This window comes from Lepus europaeus, chromosome 18 (genome assembly GCF_033115175.1).
Source record: "Lepus europaeus isolate LE1 chromosome 18, mLepTim1.pri, whole genome shotgun sequence".
NCBI lineage: Eukaryota > Metazoa > Chordata > Mammalia > Lagomorpha > Leporidae > Lepus > Lepus europaeus.
In genome coordinates this window covers 15,901,506-15,917,647 of record NC_084844.1, presented here as the reverse complement: position 1 = coordinate 15,917,647, position 16,142 = coordinate 15,901,506, and the positions used below count along the sequence as shown (strand labels likewise).

The 16,142-nt window shown below is 54.6% G+C and overlaps 1 protein-coding gene across 2 annotated transcripts in view; it reads right to left on the bottom strand.

Annotated features, from left to right (window-relative positions):
* Positions 1 to 16,142, bottom strand: part of MARCHF10 (membrane associated ring-CH-type finger 10) — an 81,008-nt gene that overhangs the window by 27,266 nt on the left and 37,600 nt on the right. Inside the window, exons 3-4 of one of the 2 annotated variants that reach the window (XM_062216429.1) lie at positions 13,528 to 13,699; positions 1,648 to 1,797 (exon numbers count right to left, since the gene is read on the bottom strand). In XM_062216429.1, coding sequence (XP_062072413.1) covers positions 1,648 to 1,797; positions 13,528 to 13,699 — 322 coding nt within the window. The remainder of the gene's footprint in view (positions 1 to 1,647; positions 1,798 to 13,527; positions 13,700 to 16,142) is intronic. The other variant, XM_062216430.1, reaches the window with a different exon arrangement.

The window sequence follows — 16,142 nt, the reverse complement described above, 5'->3', positions numbered from 1 at the left end:
CAATTTGGTAGGCAAATTTATCTCATGTCAGTTTACATGATCACCTAAAGTGAACTTGTCTTTTTAAATGTCTGTTAGTCACCTGTACTCTAACTCTTCTGTGGAATTGTCTGCGGTGGCCCGCCCCCGTTTTTCTATTAGGTATTCATCTTTTGCTTATTGATTTGCAATAGCATTCTGTAAGTAATCTTGGTTACATTTGCTTCAAATCTCTCACCGGTACACTTCGACCATCTGGCTCCTACAGCGATTTATTTATGCAAACCACTTTAGAATGAGAGGTCAGAGAGGAAACAACTAGGGGGAGACAAGGAGCTCTCCGGCCAGTTCTCGGTGGCTTCCAGGACGCCGGGAGAGGTCTCGGATGCAGATGGAGGTTGCAAGAGTCCCATGGCTGCAGGGTGGATGTGGGCCTACTGTGTGCCCGGTGCCGGCCAGTACATGATGTCACTTGGTCATTGTAACAGTGCAATGAGCAGATTTCATCACCCTTCTTTCAGAAAGGGCGCCGTAACCAAGAGTGGCCCCCGGTCACCCAAGGCACCACGCTGGGAGGAAGAGCTGGAACTAGAACGAGGTCAGTGGCAGCCCAAGGGGGACCTCGTGTGCCGTTTGCTTATGCTTTGATCACCCCTGCTTCTAAACTTTTTCTTTTTGACAGGCAGAGTGGATAGTGAGAGAGAGAGAGAGAGAGAGAGACAGAGAGAAAGGTCTTCTTTTTTGCCGTTGGTTCACCCTCCAATGGCCACTGCGGCCGGTGCATCTCGCTGATCCGAAGCCAGGAGCCAGGTGCTTCTCCTGGTCTCCCATGGGGTGCAGGGCCCAAGGACTTGGGCCATCCTCCACTGCACTCCCTGGCCACAGGCAGAGAGCTGGCCTGGAAGAGGGGCAACCGGGACAGAATCCGGTGCCCCAACCGGGACTAGAATCTGGTGTGCTGGAGCCGCAAGGCGGAGGATTAGCCTGTTAAGCCACGGCGCCGGCCACCCCTGCTTCTAAGCAATCCCAATTCTAGCACGGTCTGCTGTATTTACGGGCGTCCGCCATGGCATGTCACACTCAAGACTACTGTGCCCATATGGCCACAAATGATGATGCTTGGTGGCTTCTCCAAGGGGAGGAGCAGACCCCTGGCTGGGAACATTGAATCCTGGAGGAGTGAACAGAGCAACAAGGCTTGAGCCGTAGGGCAAAATACTCAGGGCTGAGACTCAGGCCAGGGCTTCGAAACAAAACACACATTCGTTCAGAGGTTACTCCCTACACACTTAGATCTTACCACCGTGATTCCTGAGTCACCCACCGACACCTGTCCTCCCCTCCTCCACCCACAGGCCCTCCTGGGAGCCACCCCCTCTGTAGATGCCCTGGGTAGGAGCTGCACGGCTGGTGTCCCCGCAGAACTATGCCCAGTCCTGCTTATGGGGTGATGGGGGACAGAACTAAAGGATAAACTCCCCCGCCCCTTTACTATCAGCCTCTAAAAAAGTACTAAATAGTTTGTTTTTAAAACTTCCTGGACGTTTCATGGTAAGGTGCATCCCCCTTGACAACAAAGCACAGGCGCCCAACACCCACAAGGGCACCAGGTACGAGCACAGGTCAGCCCTCGCTGAGGACCAAGACGCGGCAGCCGCGGGGCCTTACCTGGTCCCCGCAGAGCTGGCACCTTCGTCAGCAGTTGGGACTTCTCGCTCCCGTCCCCAGGTGCTCTTGGGCTGTGCATGTCTGGACTGACTGTCAATCTCCCCAGGTTTGGCCTCCTCTTTCTTGGTAAAATCTTTGGTGTCTGTGCTGCTGAAAGGTGCAAAGTCTTTTCAATAATTAACTTTGGAAAACATCTTCCGTGTAAAGAATGCGCAAGGGGCCCAGCGGTGGGGCCCAGCAGTGGGGCTTGGGGCATGGGGGGGAGGCACGGACACCAAGTTCCGCTCCCTGCGGTCGTGTGAGCTTGGGCAGATCACCCTACCCCTGGAAGCCCCAGGCTCCCCACCTGTTACTGGAACTCGTAACGCCCAGTTCACGAGGCTGTTAGCGCCGTTAATGAGCACCTGTGCCGAGGCCCAGGTCTCCCCTTGCATTAAGCGTTTCCAGCCTCCAATTCACGGGGGACACACAGTGGCCCCCAAGTGCTCGCTCGGGTGTGAATCACAGCCTGTTTATATCCTTAGCTTCTTTCTTAGCAGCAAACACGGTCTTATAGTGCTGCTGAGGCCCGAGTTCCCAACGAACCTTCCTACATTCCCATTTGCTAACTGGTGTGGATCAGGTCAAGTCTCTTCTTCAGGCATATTTAGCCTCAGTGCTATGAACTGGGGAGGCGAGGGGCGGGGGGGATGTTTGCAATATTTTCCATGCATACAAGTTTTTGGCTTAAATTGTGACTATTTAGATGACATTCCCTGGGAGAATCTGCCTGGCCCCGCCCCTTTTAGACAGGTTAGAAGTTTCACAAATTGATGCAGCCAGCAGGCAACCTTGTACAGCTGGGAGGAGCCCCTGACTCGTGGGAGCGCAGCCTCTGCTGGCACACAGGGCCCAGGGGATTTCGTGAATAGTCTTCATCCAGACTCGGGCAAGAAAGGCAAGCTCGCTTTGGCGCCTGTGCGGCCTGCTTGTCGCTCTGACTGGGCCTGCTCACTTCCCCCGACAGCCCCAGGACGGGAAGGCCGTGGGTTCCCGCCTCCCAGACAGAGGGGATCTGCTCTCTCTTGGGAAACTTACTAGAAGGGGTGCGTGTGGGGGGGCTGCTGGTGATGTTGGACCCCTTAGGGCAAGTTGGTGGGGCCGAGTCTGTGGGCGTGACCAGAGAGGAGACAGAGTGGGGGATCTACAGGGAACGAGCGTCTGTTCTGTGCAGGGTGCGGGGTAGGACCAGACCAGATTTAGCTGAGTTAAAGGGGAGGTGGGAGAAAGAGATAGCGGGCTTTTGGTTTTTGCAACATTTACTATTATTTGAAAGGAACAACTAGAGAAGGGAGAGGGAGGGAGGGAGAGGGAGAGAGAGAGGGAGAGAGAGAGAGATCCTCCATCTGCTGGCTCATTCCCCCACATGGCTGCACCGGCTAGGGCTGGGCCAGACTGAAGCCAGGTCTTCCTGGCTTTTGGGGTCTCCCACATGGGTATAGGGGCCCAAGTCTGCTTTCCCAGGTACATAAGCAAGGAGCTGGATTGGAAGTGACGCAGCCAGAACTCGAACCGGCGCCCATATTGGATACCGGCATTGTAGGCGGCAGCTCCACTCACTGAGCCACACCCACCCCCATCAGGTGTCTTACAGTAAGGGATCTGCTGCCACAGAGGAAGCGTTCTCTCAGCATCGAAGTTGCATTCAGCTGAATTCCTTCAAGACAATGTTCCTGTCTCCCACCTGACTGACCAGAGAGGCAGGTGTGGGGCTTAGACCACGTTCAGTAAGTCAGGACCAGAGGTGCTGGGCCTGAGGATTTCGCCCTGATTCCCAGCTGATTCCCCAGGTGGCTCACAGCCCCCCACCCCCCTGCCCACCCCAGCCAGATTTTCCCACTCCAGTTTTACGCCCACCAAGTCTGCTTTGACTCTGCTTTACCCCAAATCTCTAATTTGGCTGTCGTTTTAAACTGGCCTCTGGCATTTAAATGCTCTGTAGTCTAAAACTGCGCAAGGTCTATGGCTTTTCTTTCCAGTGGACCGAAAGCTCCTTAAAGCCGAGGCCCATCCCGGAGCCAGGCTGTGCTGCTGCGCGCGTTCTCCTGGTTCTCCTGCGGGACCATGGCCTGACGCGTTCAGCGAACTTCTAAACTGGGATGAATGCTTTTATTGTGCAAAACACCCCAGATGGCTTAAGATAAAAGGTTATTATATTTTTCTGATTCAAAAAGCTACTTTCTTCAAAGCGTCAGATCTCTTAAACAATTAAAAAAAAAAACAAAAAACCTATTACCTCTAAGCGAGTTCTCAGCAAAGTGGAGTTAGGCTACAGAGGCCAAGGGACCAGAGATTGTTCGACCAGCAGGACAGACGCTACATCACATTTGTGAACCTCTGGCGATTGAACCTCAGTTTCTGTAACTATAACACAGGAATAATCCTACTCTGCATTGTTGTGAAGTTTAACACAAATACACGTAAGTGGCCTAGCTCAGTGACCGCTGCGTATCAGACACTGAAAATGGCTGCTGCCGTTTCTACCATAAAGAGTAATAATAGTATTGTCACTAGTGGTGGGAAATCCGAAATCGCTCCCGTGAGAAAACCAAGTTTTGCCAGAAACTCATTGTTACGAAGAGCAGCCTTCCGTCCCATGTGGCTCTTGCTGAGTCTTCCCTTTGATCTTTTATTCACAAAGTCCAAGAGGCAAATAGTAAGTCTCTTTATTATAATTCGCTCAACAAGTATCTGTGTGGCTTTGCTGTGCAATGATCTGAGGGATTGCGGAGATGAGTGCGCCCTGTCGGTCGGTCATGACCTTGAAGAGTCTGTTTTGGTTGCACGGCTGATGCCTCCCTGTGCTACCCTTCAGGGTCTATGGACAGGATAGACCATCTCGTACGAAACAGTCCTCTTCCCTGGCCGCAATCACAGGCACAGAGGAGCTGACCCACATGTACACATCGATTTAAGAGCTTCAGACACTTGGGGGTGGGCACTGGGCACAGTGGCTAAGCTGCGTGTTGGGATCCCCGTATATCAGAGTGCCTGGGTTCAAATCCTGACTCTGCTCTCTGTTCCAGCTTCCTGCTAATATGCATCTTGGAAAACAGCAGGTGCTAATGGCTCAGGTGGCTGGGTCTCCGCCACCCACACAGGGACCTGGATTGAGTTCTTGGCTCCTGGCTTCAGCCTCACCCATCCTGGGCTGTTGCAGGTACTGGAGAGTGAAGTGGTAGATGGGACACCTTTGTCTATCTGCCTTCCGAAACAAACAGATAATAAAAACAAGGAGTTTCAAACACTCGACTCCTACAGCAAGTTCCTAATAACCTCACCCACACGCAATGGGAGCCAGGTTTCACACCTTTGGGGCCCATCTGGGGTGGGTCCTCCTGTGGCGTGCTGCATGACCACATCAACCTATAGAAGACCAAGACACACAACTTCCTGTTCAGGTAGAACAAGCCCATGGCCTCACAGAAATGGAGGAGTTTGTATTCAGGAGGTTTGTCACCAGGTGACTCGATTCCTTGGTTTGGCATTGAGTTTGGGAAAAATGGTGGTTTGCTGTTGGCATCACACAGTCCACCCTTCTTCCAGTACTTGAGCCGGGTGATGCCCCCAGCAGCAAAGAAACCACACAGACTGGCTAAAAGGCATCTTCCCCAGTTCTCTCAACAATGCTAAGCGACCCCAGCGTTAACCGAGTAGTTCTTAGTTTGAGCAGGAAAGGAAAACAAGCAGAAATCTCACATTTATGCAAGACCCTCACAACACAGAACCGAATCCACCCAGCTTGGTAACTCCTTGTTCCGGTCCTCACATCACTTGCCACACAGTCTTGATACAGCCAAAAACGAGAGAGAAGGAAATACGATGACCCCTCCCCTCCATCTCCAGCCCCCTCCCTCGACTGGGACCTCTGATCCCGGGAGATACTAAGAGTCTGTCTGAGAGCCGCCTCTTCGAAAAACCCATGGGTCCCTTTGGGTCATTGAGATTAGAGCTCAATCAAAAGCTCACGAAGCCTTGGTTGGCGTAATAGGCAGCTCTCTGTATAGTCACAAATAATAACCACCTCTCTCTGCCTACTTGAGTGCCACGGACGCGTGTTGTCGCCCATACCCACAGGAGATCTTAATTAAAGCTTAATTCTGTTCCACAAACACATTTTGGAACTCAGGAGGTGGGATTTTTGAGTTTAGGAAATGCAATGCCTAATAAGCAGGCAGGAAAGGGAACGTAAACATGCGCTGAGCCCTGGAACTCGTCCGTCCCTCCCCGGACTGGCTCTGAACGGGTTCTCAGGGCCACGGCTTTCAGAACCCCCGGCCCCTGGGACTGCCCTCGCAGGGCAGCCTGGCCTGTGCTGTCTTCACACGGCCGAAGGCGTGATCAGACATGGAGCAACCTGCTGGGTCTCTGATACTGATGTCCCCAAGTGTGCCAGACACAGGAGTTAAGAAAGCAATTGAGTCTCCAGAGGCGACGGGATTTTATTGGTCACTCTCTCCTTTAGCAAGAAGGCGAGCCCGGGGGAGGTGGTGGCGCTGGCCCGTCTTCCTGCTCCCTGCACACACCACCTCCTGGGACCGTCCATGACATGGCCTCCGGCCCCTCCCTGGTGTCCCCCTCCCCCTGGCTCGGCCGTGCCGCGTGCCTTGCATGGGCAGCTTACCACACGAGGTAAATTTTACTGGGCCTCCTGGGGCCGGGCAGGCACAGCACGGGGGTCTCGGCCGGGGTCGGGCAGGAGATGGGGAAGTAGCACAGGGTTGCTGGGGACTCAGGCACGGGGCCCGGGGAGGAGGACGTGGGGCCTGGAAAGATGGGGAAGGTGACAGGAGGGAGGTAGGGGGAAGGGCCCTGGGCCGAGGGGGAGGCAGGTGGCACGAGTGGCAGGAGGAGGCAGCAGTAATTGGCACTGGGCTGCGGGGCCGGGGAGAAAGCAAAGACGGAGCAGTAAGGGGAATACTCGACGCGGAACAGGGGGTGCTCGCTGCTGCCACCTGCACAAAAGAGAAAGAGCAGTCAGGACGCAGCGCTCACGGGGCGGGGGCGGGGGGAATGCACACACGCACACACACACTCAAAACCTGCAAATGAAGCAAAATGCAGAAGATGTCCTTCTGGGGGGGTGAGGGGGCTCAGAGGTCAGAGGGGCAGCAGGCCCAAGCGGCGCCAGCTTGCAACCAAGTCGCTGAGGAGCTAACGGAGGGGATGGCACCCCCGTCACACCCTCTTCCAGCCAAGAGCCTCTGGCATCCCTGACAGACGTGGGGAAGCTCTCCCCTCCACGTAGCTGCAGCCCAGTGCGGATGCAGTGGGGGTCTCACCTCGGGAGAGCGCCCAGCCCCCGTCCTCCAGCTGCCCCCATGGGAGGCTGTGGCTGTGCCCAACCTGGCCTTTCTGCTGCAGAGTGGAACAGCTCGGGGGGGGGGGGGGGGAGCGGGGGAGGGGGCAGGGGGGAGAAAGAAGCAGAGATCCTGGGGGAGGGGGCAGGGGGAGGGATCACAGGAAGGGAGAGGGGCCAAGGTGAGAGACGGGGGCCCAAAGGGGTGTTGGGGGCAGCTCGTGATCTGTCCACCCTCCCCTCTGACTGCCAGGCTCTGTTCAGAACCACTCCCCGCCCTGCCCCCGAGCAGCCGGGTCACCCTGACTCTGCCGCGTACCTGTGTGGACCCCGCTTCCCCGTGCGCAAGTTGAGCCAGGTGTTTTCTCTGGCCTGGCCCCTCCTAGGAGGCCCTTAGACCAGCAGCCTGGATGTCCCCTGGGAGTGTCTCAGAGCCACGGGCTCTCGCCTCGCCCAAACATACTGAAGCTCTAGCTTGTCAGGGCCCCCAGGAGTTTCCCATGAGCGCTGACCCGGGACCAGAACCGCCTGCAGGGCCAGGAGCCCCGAGCGGCAGGGCTCCGAGCCAGGTTCGGGACGTGGCGTTTGTGTGTGGATGAGGCCCCTCCTGAGGTTCTTACCAACAGAGGAGTTTGGGATTTGCTGCTGCTGAAAGCTAGTGGCCACCCTAAGTGAACGGCTGAGAGTGCTGTCGCCGTGAGGCCGTGTCCTGGTACAGGGGAGATGAGTACATCCTGACCACTTCCCTCCCGACTCTTCCCTAGCTGTCCTCACGGCCCAGGGGCTGCCCATCATCCCTCCTGCTCCCGCCGACGCTCTTGCAGCCTCGGCCTCCTTAGGGTCCCGCAAGCAGCAGGTACCCAGGACTTGCTGGCATTTCCCGGCGGCTGCCCGGCTGGCACCTCAAAGACCACACCACACGATGGGCCCCGCCCTCTGCTTTGTGCATTCTCAGCCTTGTCCAAGGTGGCCTCCACTGGCCTCGTTCTATGGCCAGATCCCGGGGTTCTCGTCCACGCCTCCTTTTTCTTTATCCCTAGATTCTTCCCTCTTCTCTCAGTGTTTGCTTCAAGTCAGGCCCGGGGCCCACCGCTTGCACGGCCTCCTGGCTGCGTCTGGCTGCTGTCTCCCTGCCATCTCCCCCATGCGCCGGCCACGGCCAGCTGAGACAGCGCCCATCTGAACGCTCATTCCCCGTGCAGATCCCTTTCAGGATGGCGCCCCATCACCTTGAGCACAGCAGCCAAGGCCCTGACGCCTGTAGGACCTCAGCTCTGCTCTGATTTCCTTGTCTGTGGCCTGAACCTGGACCAAAGCTTGCCAAACTCCAATGTGTGTACAAATGTCCCCACTGTCTTATTAATGCAGATTCTGCACCAGGACATCTGGGTTGGGACCTGGGGCTCTGCATTTTTTTTTTTAATTGATTGATTGATTTGAAAAGCAAAGTTACAGAGAGAGAGAGAGAGACAGAGTGAGAGGTCTTCCATCCACTGATTCACTCCCCAATTGGCTGCAACAGCCAGTCCTGGGCCAATTTGAAGCCAGGAGCCAGGAGCTGCTTCTGGGTCTCCCACATGGGTGCAGGGACCCAAGGACTTGGGCCATCTTCCACTGCTCTCCCAGGCCATAGCAGAGAGCTGGATCGGAAGTGGAGCAGCCAGGTCTCGATGGGCGCCCATATGGGATGCAGGCAGAGGCTTAGCCTACTATGCCACAGCGCTGGCCTGGGGCTCTGCGTTCCTAACAAGCTCTCAAGTGATGCCTCTGCTACCGGTCTGGGGACGTGGAGGCACAAGGTCACGGCGATTTGGCGCTCCCTGACGTCCACCTGTCTCTGCTCCAGGCCTTTGCCCACTAAGCACCTCAAGCTGGGCCCATCCTCCTTGCCCAGTTCACCTGGCGGAGCGCCCTGTTCTTTAGGATTTTCACCTGGCTCGCCCCTCCCCACGAGCTCTTGAACTAACCTCAGTCAGGGCAAGCACCACACTGTTTGCCTTCCCTGGGTCCTGCCTGTCTACTAGGCCGTGAGCCCCTGCAGGGCGGGTCCTGTGTGTCTTATGTCTGTACCCCAGTACCTGGCAGGTGAGGGCGCAGTCAGTGGAGTGTTGCCTGCATGAGTGATGGCTGAGAAAACCGACTCGCTCTGGCGTCAGACACCCTGGGCTGGGTTTTGGGGGCGGCTGAATGTCTTTGAAGGTATCCGCAGGTACTGGATAAGAGACTTCACCAGTGCGTGATCCAGTTACAGCCTCTCTGGCCTCTCAAGCTTACGTTTCTCTGGTCAAGCGGTTTTGGTACAGAGATCTAACCCCGGCGCCGCAGGTGGTGCTGGGACAGGCTTCATAAGCAGAGCAGGGGCTGGGGATTAAGCTTGACCTAAGGCCTCCTGTGCGCCTGGGGAGGTGGGGGATGACTCCATTTCCCCAACGTTCAGTGAGGTTGCCAGCTCACATCTTTAGGGCTACATGGTGGGACAACCAGGACTCAGATCCAGCCCTGCAAATGCTGGGCTCGGCGACATCCCTGAATCCCTCTGTTTCACACAGTGTTACACAAAGCAGACGGAGAGTTAGGGTTCTCCATATTAAAGTGGGATTGGGCACTTAAGCTGTTTTTGTCTTTTTATAATTTGGGCAGCCAGTTGGAAAGTTGTTGGGCCCCATTTGGACTTGCTGGGAAACCCATGAACTTGGCCTTTTGGAGACAATTACGAATAGGATTTATTTGCAAGATAAATTATGAAGATTTAGGATTCGCCCTCAAATTTTGCTTCCAGGCTGCTTTTCAAGTAAATAGTTTCCAATCCCAAAGACACCACAGTTATTTTAGATTTTATCTTTTGAAGATCAGAATCCACTGATTTTCTTAGTTTTACAAGAACATGTCTTCACAATAAGCCACAATAAGGCTGCGATTCCTACGCAGCTGAATCTGGTAATGAGTAGCCTTGAACTCGGTGGTGAGTGAGGATAATTTCAGAACACTTGGCTTCATTTTAAAGGGCAGGATTTTGGAAGCAGGCTCCCAGGTCTGCATCCAGATCCATTTTCCTGGAACATTCCAGGGGGACTCTGCCCAGTTCCAGGTGAGAGCCGAGGGAGGAGCAGGCACACTGGCTGCCCACATGCCCGGCCCGGGGAGCTCTCCGGGTCCCAGCACGGCGGCCTCAGGATGCCTCTCCGTGTTCTGAGAAGGGAGCTGGCTCCTTCCTGACTCGGGCTGGGACTGGAAAAGCCTTTGAGAGTGGGCAGGAATCGGAGGCCACCCCAGCCCCTCTGCCGACCGCGTTCCCCTGTGCTTGCTGGGCCGGCTGCCTGCTCTGCCTCAGGGTCCATGCAGAATTCTGAAGGAAGAAAACACGAGTCGGCAGGACCTTCGCCTCGCCGTGGACAGTGACGCCAGGTGCGCCGTAGCCCCGGCTGGCTGACTCACTGCCTGGCTTCCCCGCGGCTCTTGGAGGTAAGGCGTGTCTCTGGCTTGCTGAGCGCTTTCTGATAATTCATCTTTTTCCATTTTGGGGTCTGGCTTTGGAAGCTCAGAGAGTAGTAAAAGTGTCTGGACCGGTGCTGATGTTAGATTTTTTTTTTTATTTAAAAAAATTTTTTTTTGATATTACAGATTTTAAAAAACACAACTGATTTTTGTAAAAGTAAATCAGATAGGTGGTGGGAGGGCAGCCTCAAGAGGAATAACTCGGTTTTCTGGCCCATTTTGCTAACCACACGCTGCTCCTGTGCGCCGGGCCTCAGGGTGCTGTGGTTCCTCGGGCAGCCGTGGTTGTGGGCTCACTTTTGACCTTGGAGTCATCACAGCAGCCCCAACAAGCAAGATCTGTCTGTGCCCCACTTTGCAGGTGGGGAGACTGAGGCACAGAGATGTGATTTGCCCAAAGGCAGAGAGCAAACTAGCGCCGTGGCCCGGACGCTAATCTCAGCATCTTGACTCCAAAGCACAATGTGCCCACGAGCATGGGCGGACGGGACGAGGAGCACCCCAGACCAGATGCCCAGGGACAGCTCGATGCAACCCACGGACTCAGCTGAAGTGCGGGGTTCCTTCCAACAGTGGGAGGGGCGATGAGAACCTGACGCTTCCTGGTTAGAGATCCGGCCGGAGAGACACAGGCGGCTGTCCCAGGGGTTCCGGATGCAGCTCAGAGAGGGACGGGCATGGCTGGTGACGTGGACCAGCATTCCATAGGTGTGCCATGAGTAGGCGACATTCCCCAGCCGCGTGGAAGGCCGGCCTGCTGGGCACCCCCGGCTGCCGGTCTGCCCATAGTCGCAGGCCTGACGTGGGAGGGAGTGCTGGCTTTCGGCCAGCTTCAGATCACCTCCACCAAGCTTTAGCAAAACATTTCTCACAGAGGCAAAGAAGAGCAGGAAACTGAATTTGGTTAGTGAATTAGATCAATGTGCCCAAATCCTCTTGGGCTGGAACAGCCGGGGGTGGGGGTATCCGAATCTCTGCATCATCACCACAGCTCTTCCGGGGCGGCCCACGTGTCCCCATGCTCACGTCCTTGTGCTAATTAGGGAACGCCGAGGGTCAGGCCACATGTGTGAAATGCGTGCCTCGCGACACGCCGACGCTTTGCTTTGAGCCAGCTTCTCCGTCAGCCCAGAGCGCTGCACAGCCGGCTGGCGACTGCCATCCGTCACCAGGCTGCTCCTCGGTGGCTCCCAGTGTGGTATGCTTCAAGTGTGACGTGTTACAGCAGGGCAGGGGACGGCGTCCAGCGGTCGGCCGAGTGGGGCCCTCGAAACCGTCTGGATTGGCCCTGCCAGCGACTTGAAACTCGGTGCAGCCAGAGCGGGCTGACTTTTCAGCTGATCGTGTTGTCTGGCCTGGGAATGATATAAATATCCAAACGGCCCTTGGCAGGAGAAAGGTTCCCCAGCCCTGTTTATAGAATGGGAAGTGAGTGAAGTCCCCATTTCTGTCAGCGCCGTAAGTTCCATTTGGATTCCGCTCGGTCTGACAGGCATCCATATCATCAGACACACTCAGGCACCGAGAGGGCCCCGCGCACTCCACTGGGCGGCTCTGCCCCGGGCACACAGCTCTCCGACCTTAACAAGAAGCCCAAAGATTATCCTGAACAAACGGAGCTGCACTGTGTAAACTGGAATTCAAATCTTTGCAATGAAAAACATCCTCCGTCCAATACATTACAACCTGCGTTTGGGCTGCCCGCGAGAATCGCCGTATTGCTCTATTTCAGCACTCAGACAGCTGCATTAATAGCCTGGCTCTTTCGGGGCGGGCACTGTGGCGTGGCTGGTTAAAGGGCCACCTGCAGTGCCGGCATCCCATATGGGTGCCAGTTCAAGTCCTGGCTGCTCCACTTCCGATCCAGCTCCCTGCTAATGCACCTGGGAAAGCGGTGGAGGATGGCCCAAGTATTTGGGCCTTTGCACCTATGTGGGAGACCCAATGCAGCTCCTGGCTTCCACCTGGCCGTTGCAGCCATTTGGGGAGTGAACCAGCAGATGGAAGAGCTCTCTCTGTAACTGACTTTCAAATAAATGAATCTTTACCAAAAAACAAACAAAACCTAGCTTTTTCCTACTGAAGAGACTTTAAGAAGAGTCGGGGAAATCTTGCTCCCAATTCACTAAGGAGCAAGACCCAGGCTTTTTGCCTAAAACCACATCGTTTCACAAGTCAGCTTGGGTTTGACTTCATTGGAGCCGGCAATGCAGGCGGCTGACCTGATGGGAAGCTGCTGTTTTCTAAAAATGCACGAAGACCTAACTGGGCTGGTGGTCGCACGACAGGAGCTACTCGGGATTCGGCAGGAGCTGTGATTCGGGTTTGAATGCATCCCGTGCGGTTTATGAACTCTTCTGCAGCTCCTTTGGCTCCCTTCCAAAGCGGAAGGCAAGGCCCTGTGTCCTGATCGCCCCCATGCCAGGCGTCATTGGCTCCCGGGGGAGTCAAGTCCCACGGGTGTGGCTTTGGTGGGGATGAGCCCGAGGGACTCCACATTTCCAGCTGGCTGCTGGCCTCTTCCTGGGTACAATGAAGTCACCCCTGCCCCGAGCACAAGGCTGGCGCTTGCTTCAAAGGCAGCCAACGAGCGAATGATTTACCAAATTGCACAAAAGGGAGGATTTACCAAGCTCCCTTTCTCCCGTGGAGGCCAAACCCAGAACCGGAGGACTTTATTACTCCCTCGCTTGCTATAAATCGTGCCATTGAGATGCCTTTGAAAGCTGCTCTTCATGCCCTGGCCCGAGTCGTAAAACTCAATACCTGAGGCTACACGCCTGTGTCCCTGCGACTCCTGCTCTGGGCAGTGCCACCCAAGGCAGGTGGCTGGGGGAAGCGGGGCAGCGGGGACAGTGACTCCACCTCGTTCCTGCCTCCTGGACCTGAGGTTCTACGCTGGCCTTATTCTGATGGATTGCACAGCATCCTTCATCTCTCAAACCTGGATTAGCTATCTGGGGAAGGCTGGGGTAGCCAATACCACCAGCTTGACTGTCACATTAAGACGGGAGCTGTAGATGGTGTGGATTTCAGTGGCCACTCACTTGCAGGGGCTTTGCTGGGGCCTGCTTTCTCTGGTTTCCTTGGTGTCATAGTGCTTTTGTGTTTCTGCTTGACTGGTGCTTGGTCAATGGCTGGAAGTCTGGAATCACACTTGACCGTAGATACCTTGGGAGATGATCTTGGTTCGGTCAGAGGCTCCTCCTCACCAGAACTCTACGGAAAAAACAAAAGGTTTCTGGGTATCAGTGGCCACATAGGTCACTTTTCTTGAGGCAGAGAGAGAAGAAAAAAAAAAAAAAAAGAAATGAGGCAGATGCAGTGACCTCTCCAGCAACAACTCTGGCCCCCACGGCCATGCTCGGCACTACCCCACCATGAGATGCTGATGGGCTGGGCAGAGCCACTTAGAAACCACAGCAAAATGTGGCTGGCCTGTGGCAGCAGCAAAGTCGCTGCCCGGGATGCCCACGTCCCCCACTGTAGTCCCTGGAGGAGTCCCAGCTTCTTTGCTCCCAGACACGCACCCCTAGGAGATGGCCGACGATGGCTCAAGTAGTTGGGTCCTTGTCACCTACCGGAGACCTGGATTGGGTTACCTGCTCCTGGCTTTAACCTGGCCCTGCCCTGGCTTTTATGGGTATTTGGGAAGTGAACTAGTGGATGGAAGATCTCTCTCTCTCTCTCTCTCTGTCTTTCAAATAAAATGAACAAAAGAAATAAATAAAAGCTACAAAGAGAGCCCAACTGCAAAGCTGAGGCTATGAACATTCTGTACAGCATTAGGAAAAGGATGCATCCGGAGTCTGTTTTGTGGAACATCGTGAAAAGAACGTGTTTCTGACCCCTAGATAATTTGATGACCAATAAATAGCTCCTGTGAAAAGATACATGTGAAAGCAACCGGGGGCAGAAATCAGGGCTTTTAACCTTCTTGCTGTTTGTTACTTGAGCTACTTTGGAGATAGGTCAGGGAAAATGTTCCTTATGTTAATCGTACGCTTGACAGTGAGTGAAAAGGAAATTCAGACGGCCGTGGTGGGGACTGATTCAATCAGCCCTCGGCCTCAATGTTCTGAATCGCAGGTGCAATCCAGACGGACTGATCTTCCAGAAAGCCCCCGCCCGTCAGTCTCCTATAAAGAAGTCGGCGTGAATCTGTGCACGGACAAATCGGGATTCCTGCGGTGTCAGGATCTCGCCACCCAGCCTTGCAGACACAACAAGAATTATTCAGGCATCGGACAGTTTTATCCTCCGCCACGCTGACATCCACCAACAAAACGATGAAGACAACCCGCGTGTAAACGGCTCCGAGAAACCTGATCTTAGACACAAGTGCAGCCTCACGGCGCCGGGTGCTGGTGAAGCACCATCTGCTGGGTTGTCCCCTCCACGCGAACAGTCACAAGGTGGCCCCCGACCCCTCCGCATCACACATCGGCCCCGCCCTGGGGAGGCCTCTGCAGACGCGCCCCTCTGCGGCCATGGGTGCTGAATTAATGTCCCCGGCTGCTGGAGTTTGTGTTGGTCTTGCTCATCCTTCCTCCTGACAGTCGTGACACTTTAATTTCACAGGCTCCTGACTCGGGCGAGTACTCTGAATAGCTCTGAATTATTGGGTGCGATTCAGACACACTGAACTCTTAGGAAGTCCCCCACTTGTCAGTCTTCCACAAAGAAGTCTCTATAAATCAGCAGGTGGACAGATCCCTACCCACCAATGCCATAAATCAGTTTTTACGTGTCGGGTTTGGGTAGAGCTGACAAACACACATAATTATTGTCTGCCGTCCATTTGCAGAAAACACCCCCCCCCCCCCCACACACACACAGGAAGGGGCAGGACCAGCAACCTGCATCAGCAATGGCCCTTTGGAGTCTACAACTTCATAGCAGTCCCAGACAAGCAGCCGGAAATGTCAAAGATGAACCATTAGGTCAACTCTGAACATGAGTCAGGTTCTCTATTCTCAGACAAGGTGGGGAAGGGGAGAAGCCAGCACTGCGGCACTGTGGGTTACACCACCGCTTGGGATGCCCGCACCCTGTATCAGACCGCCAATGTGAGTCCTGGCTGTTCTGCTTGCGATCCAGCTCCCTACAAATGCACCTGGGAAAGCAGCAGAAGATGCCCCAAGTCCTTGGGCACCTGCCACCCACGTGGGAGATCTGGATGGAGTTCCAGGCTCCTGGCTTTGGCCTGGCCCAACCTGGGCCATTGCAGCCATTTGGGGAGTAAGCCAGCAAATAGAACATATCTCTCTTTCTCTCTCTCTCTTTCTCTCTCTCTCTTTCTCTCTCTCTCTTTCTCTTTCTCTCTTTCTCTCTTTCTCTCTCTTTCTCTCTTCTCTCTCTCTCTCTCTCTTTCTCTCTCTCTTTCTCTCTCTCTCTTTCTCTCTCTCTTTCTCTCTCTCTTTCTCTTTCTCTTCTCTCTCTGTGTTGCTTTTCCCTTTAATTAAATAAATATATTTTAAAAATAAAAGGAAATATGGGAAAATGTTAATTATGATGCCTAATACTGTCATTCTAACTGGGCCCTGGAAGTCATAGCTCTAGAATTGGGTTCCAAGAACAATAGGCATGAGCATGGGATGGGATTTCTTCCACAAACTTCCCAACACAACCAGCTGGCATTAGTGGGCCAAGTCCGCTCACA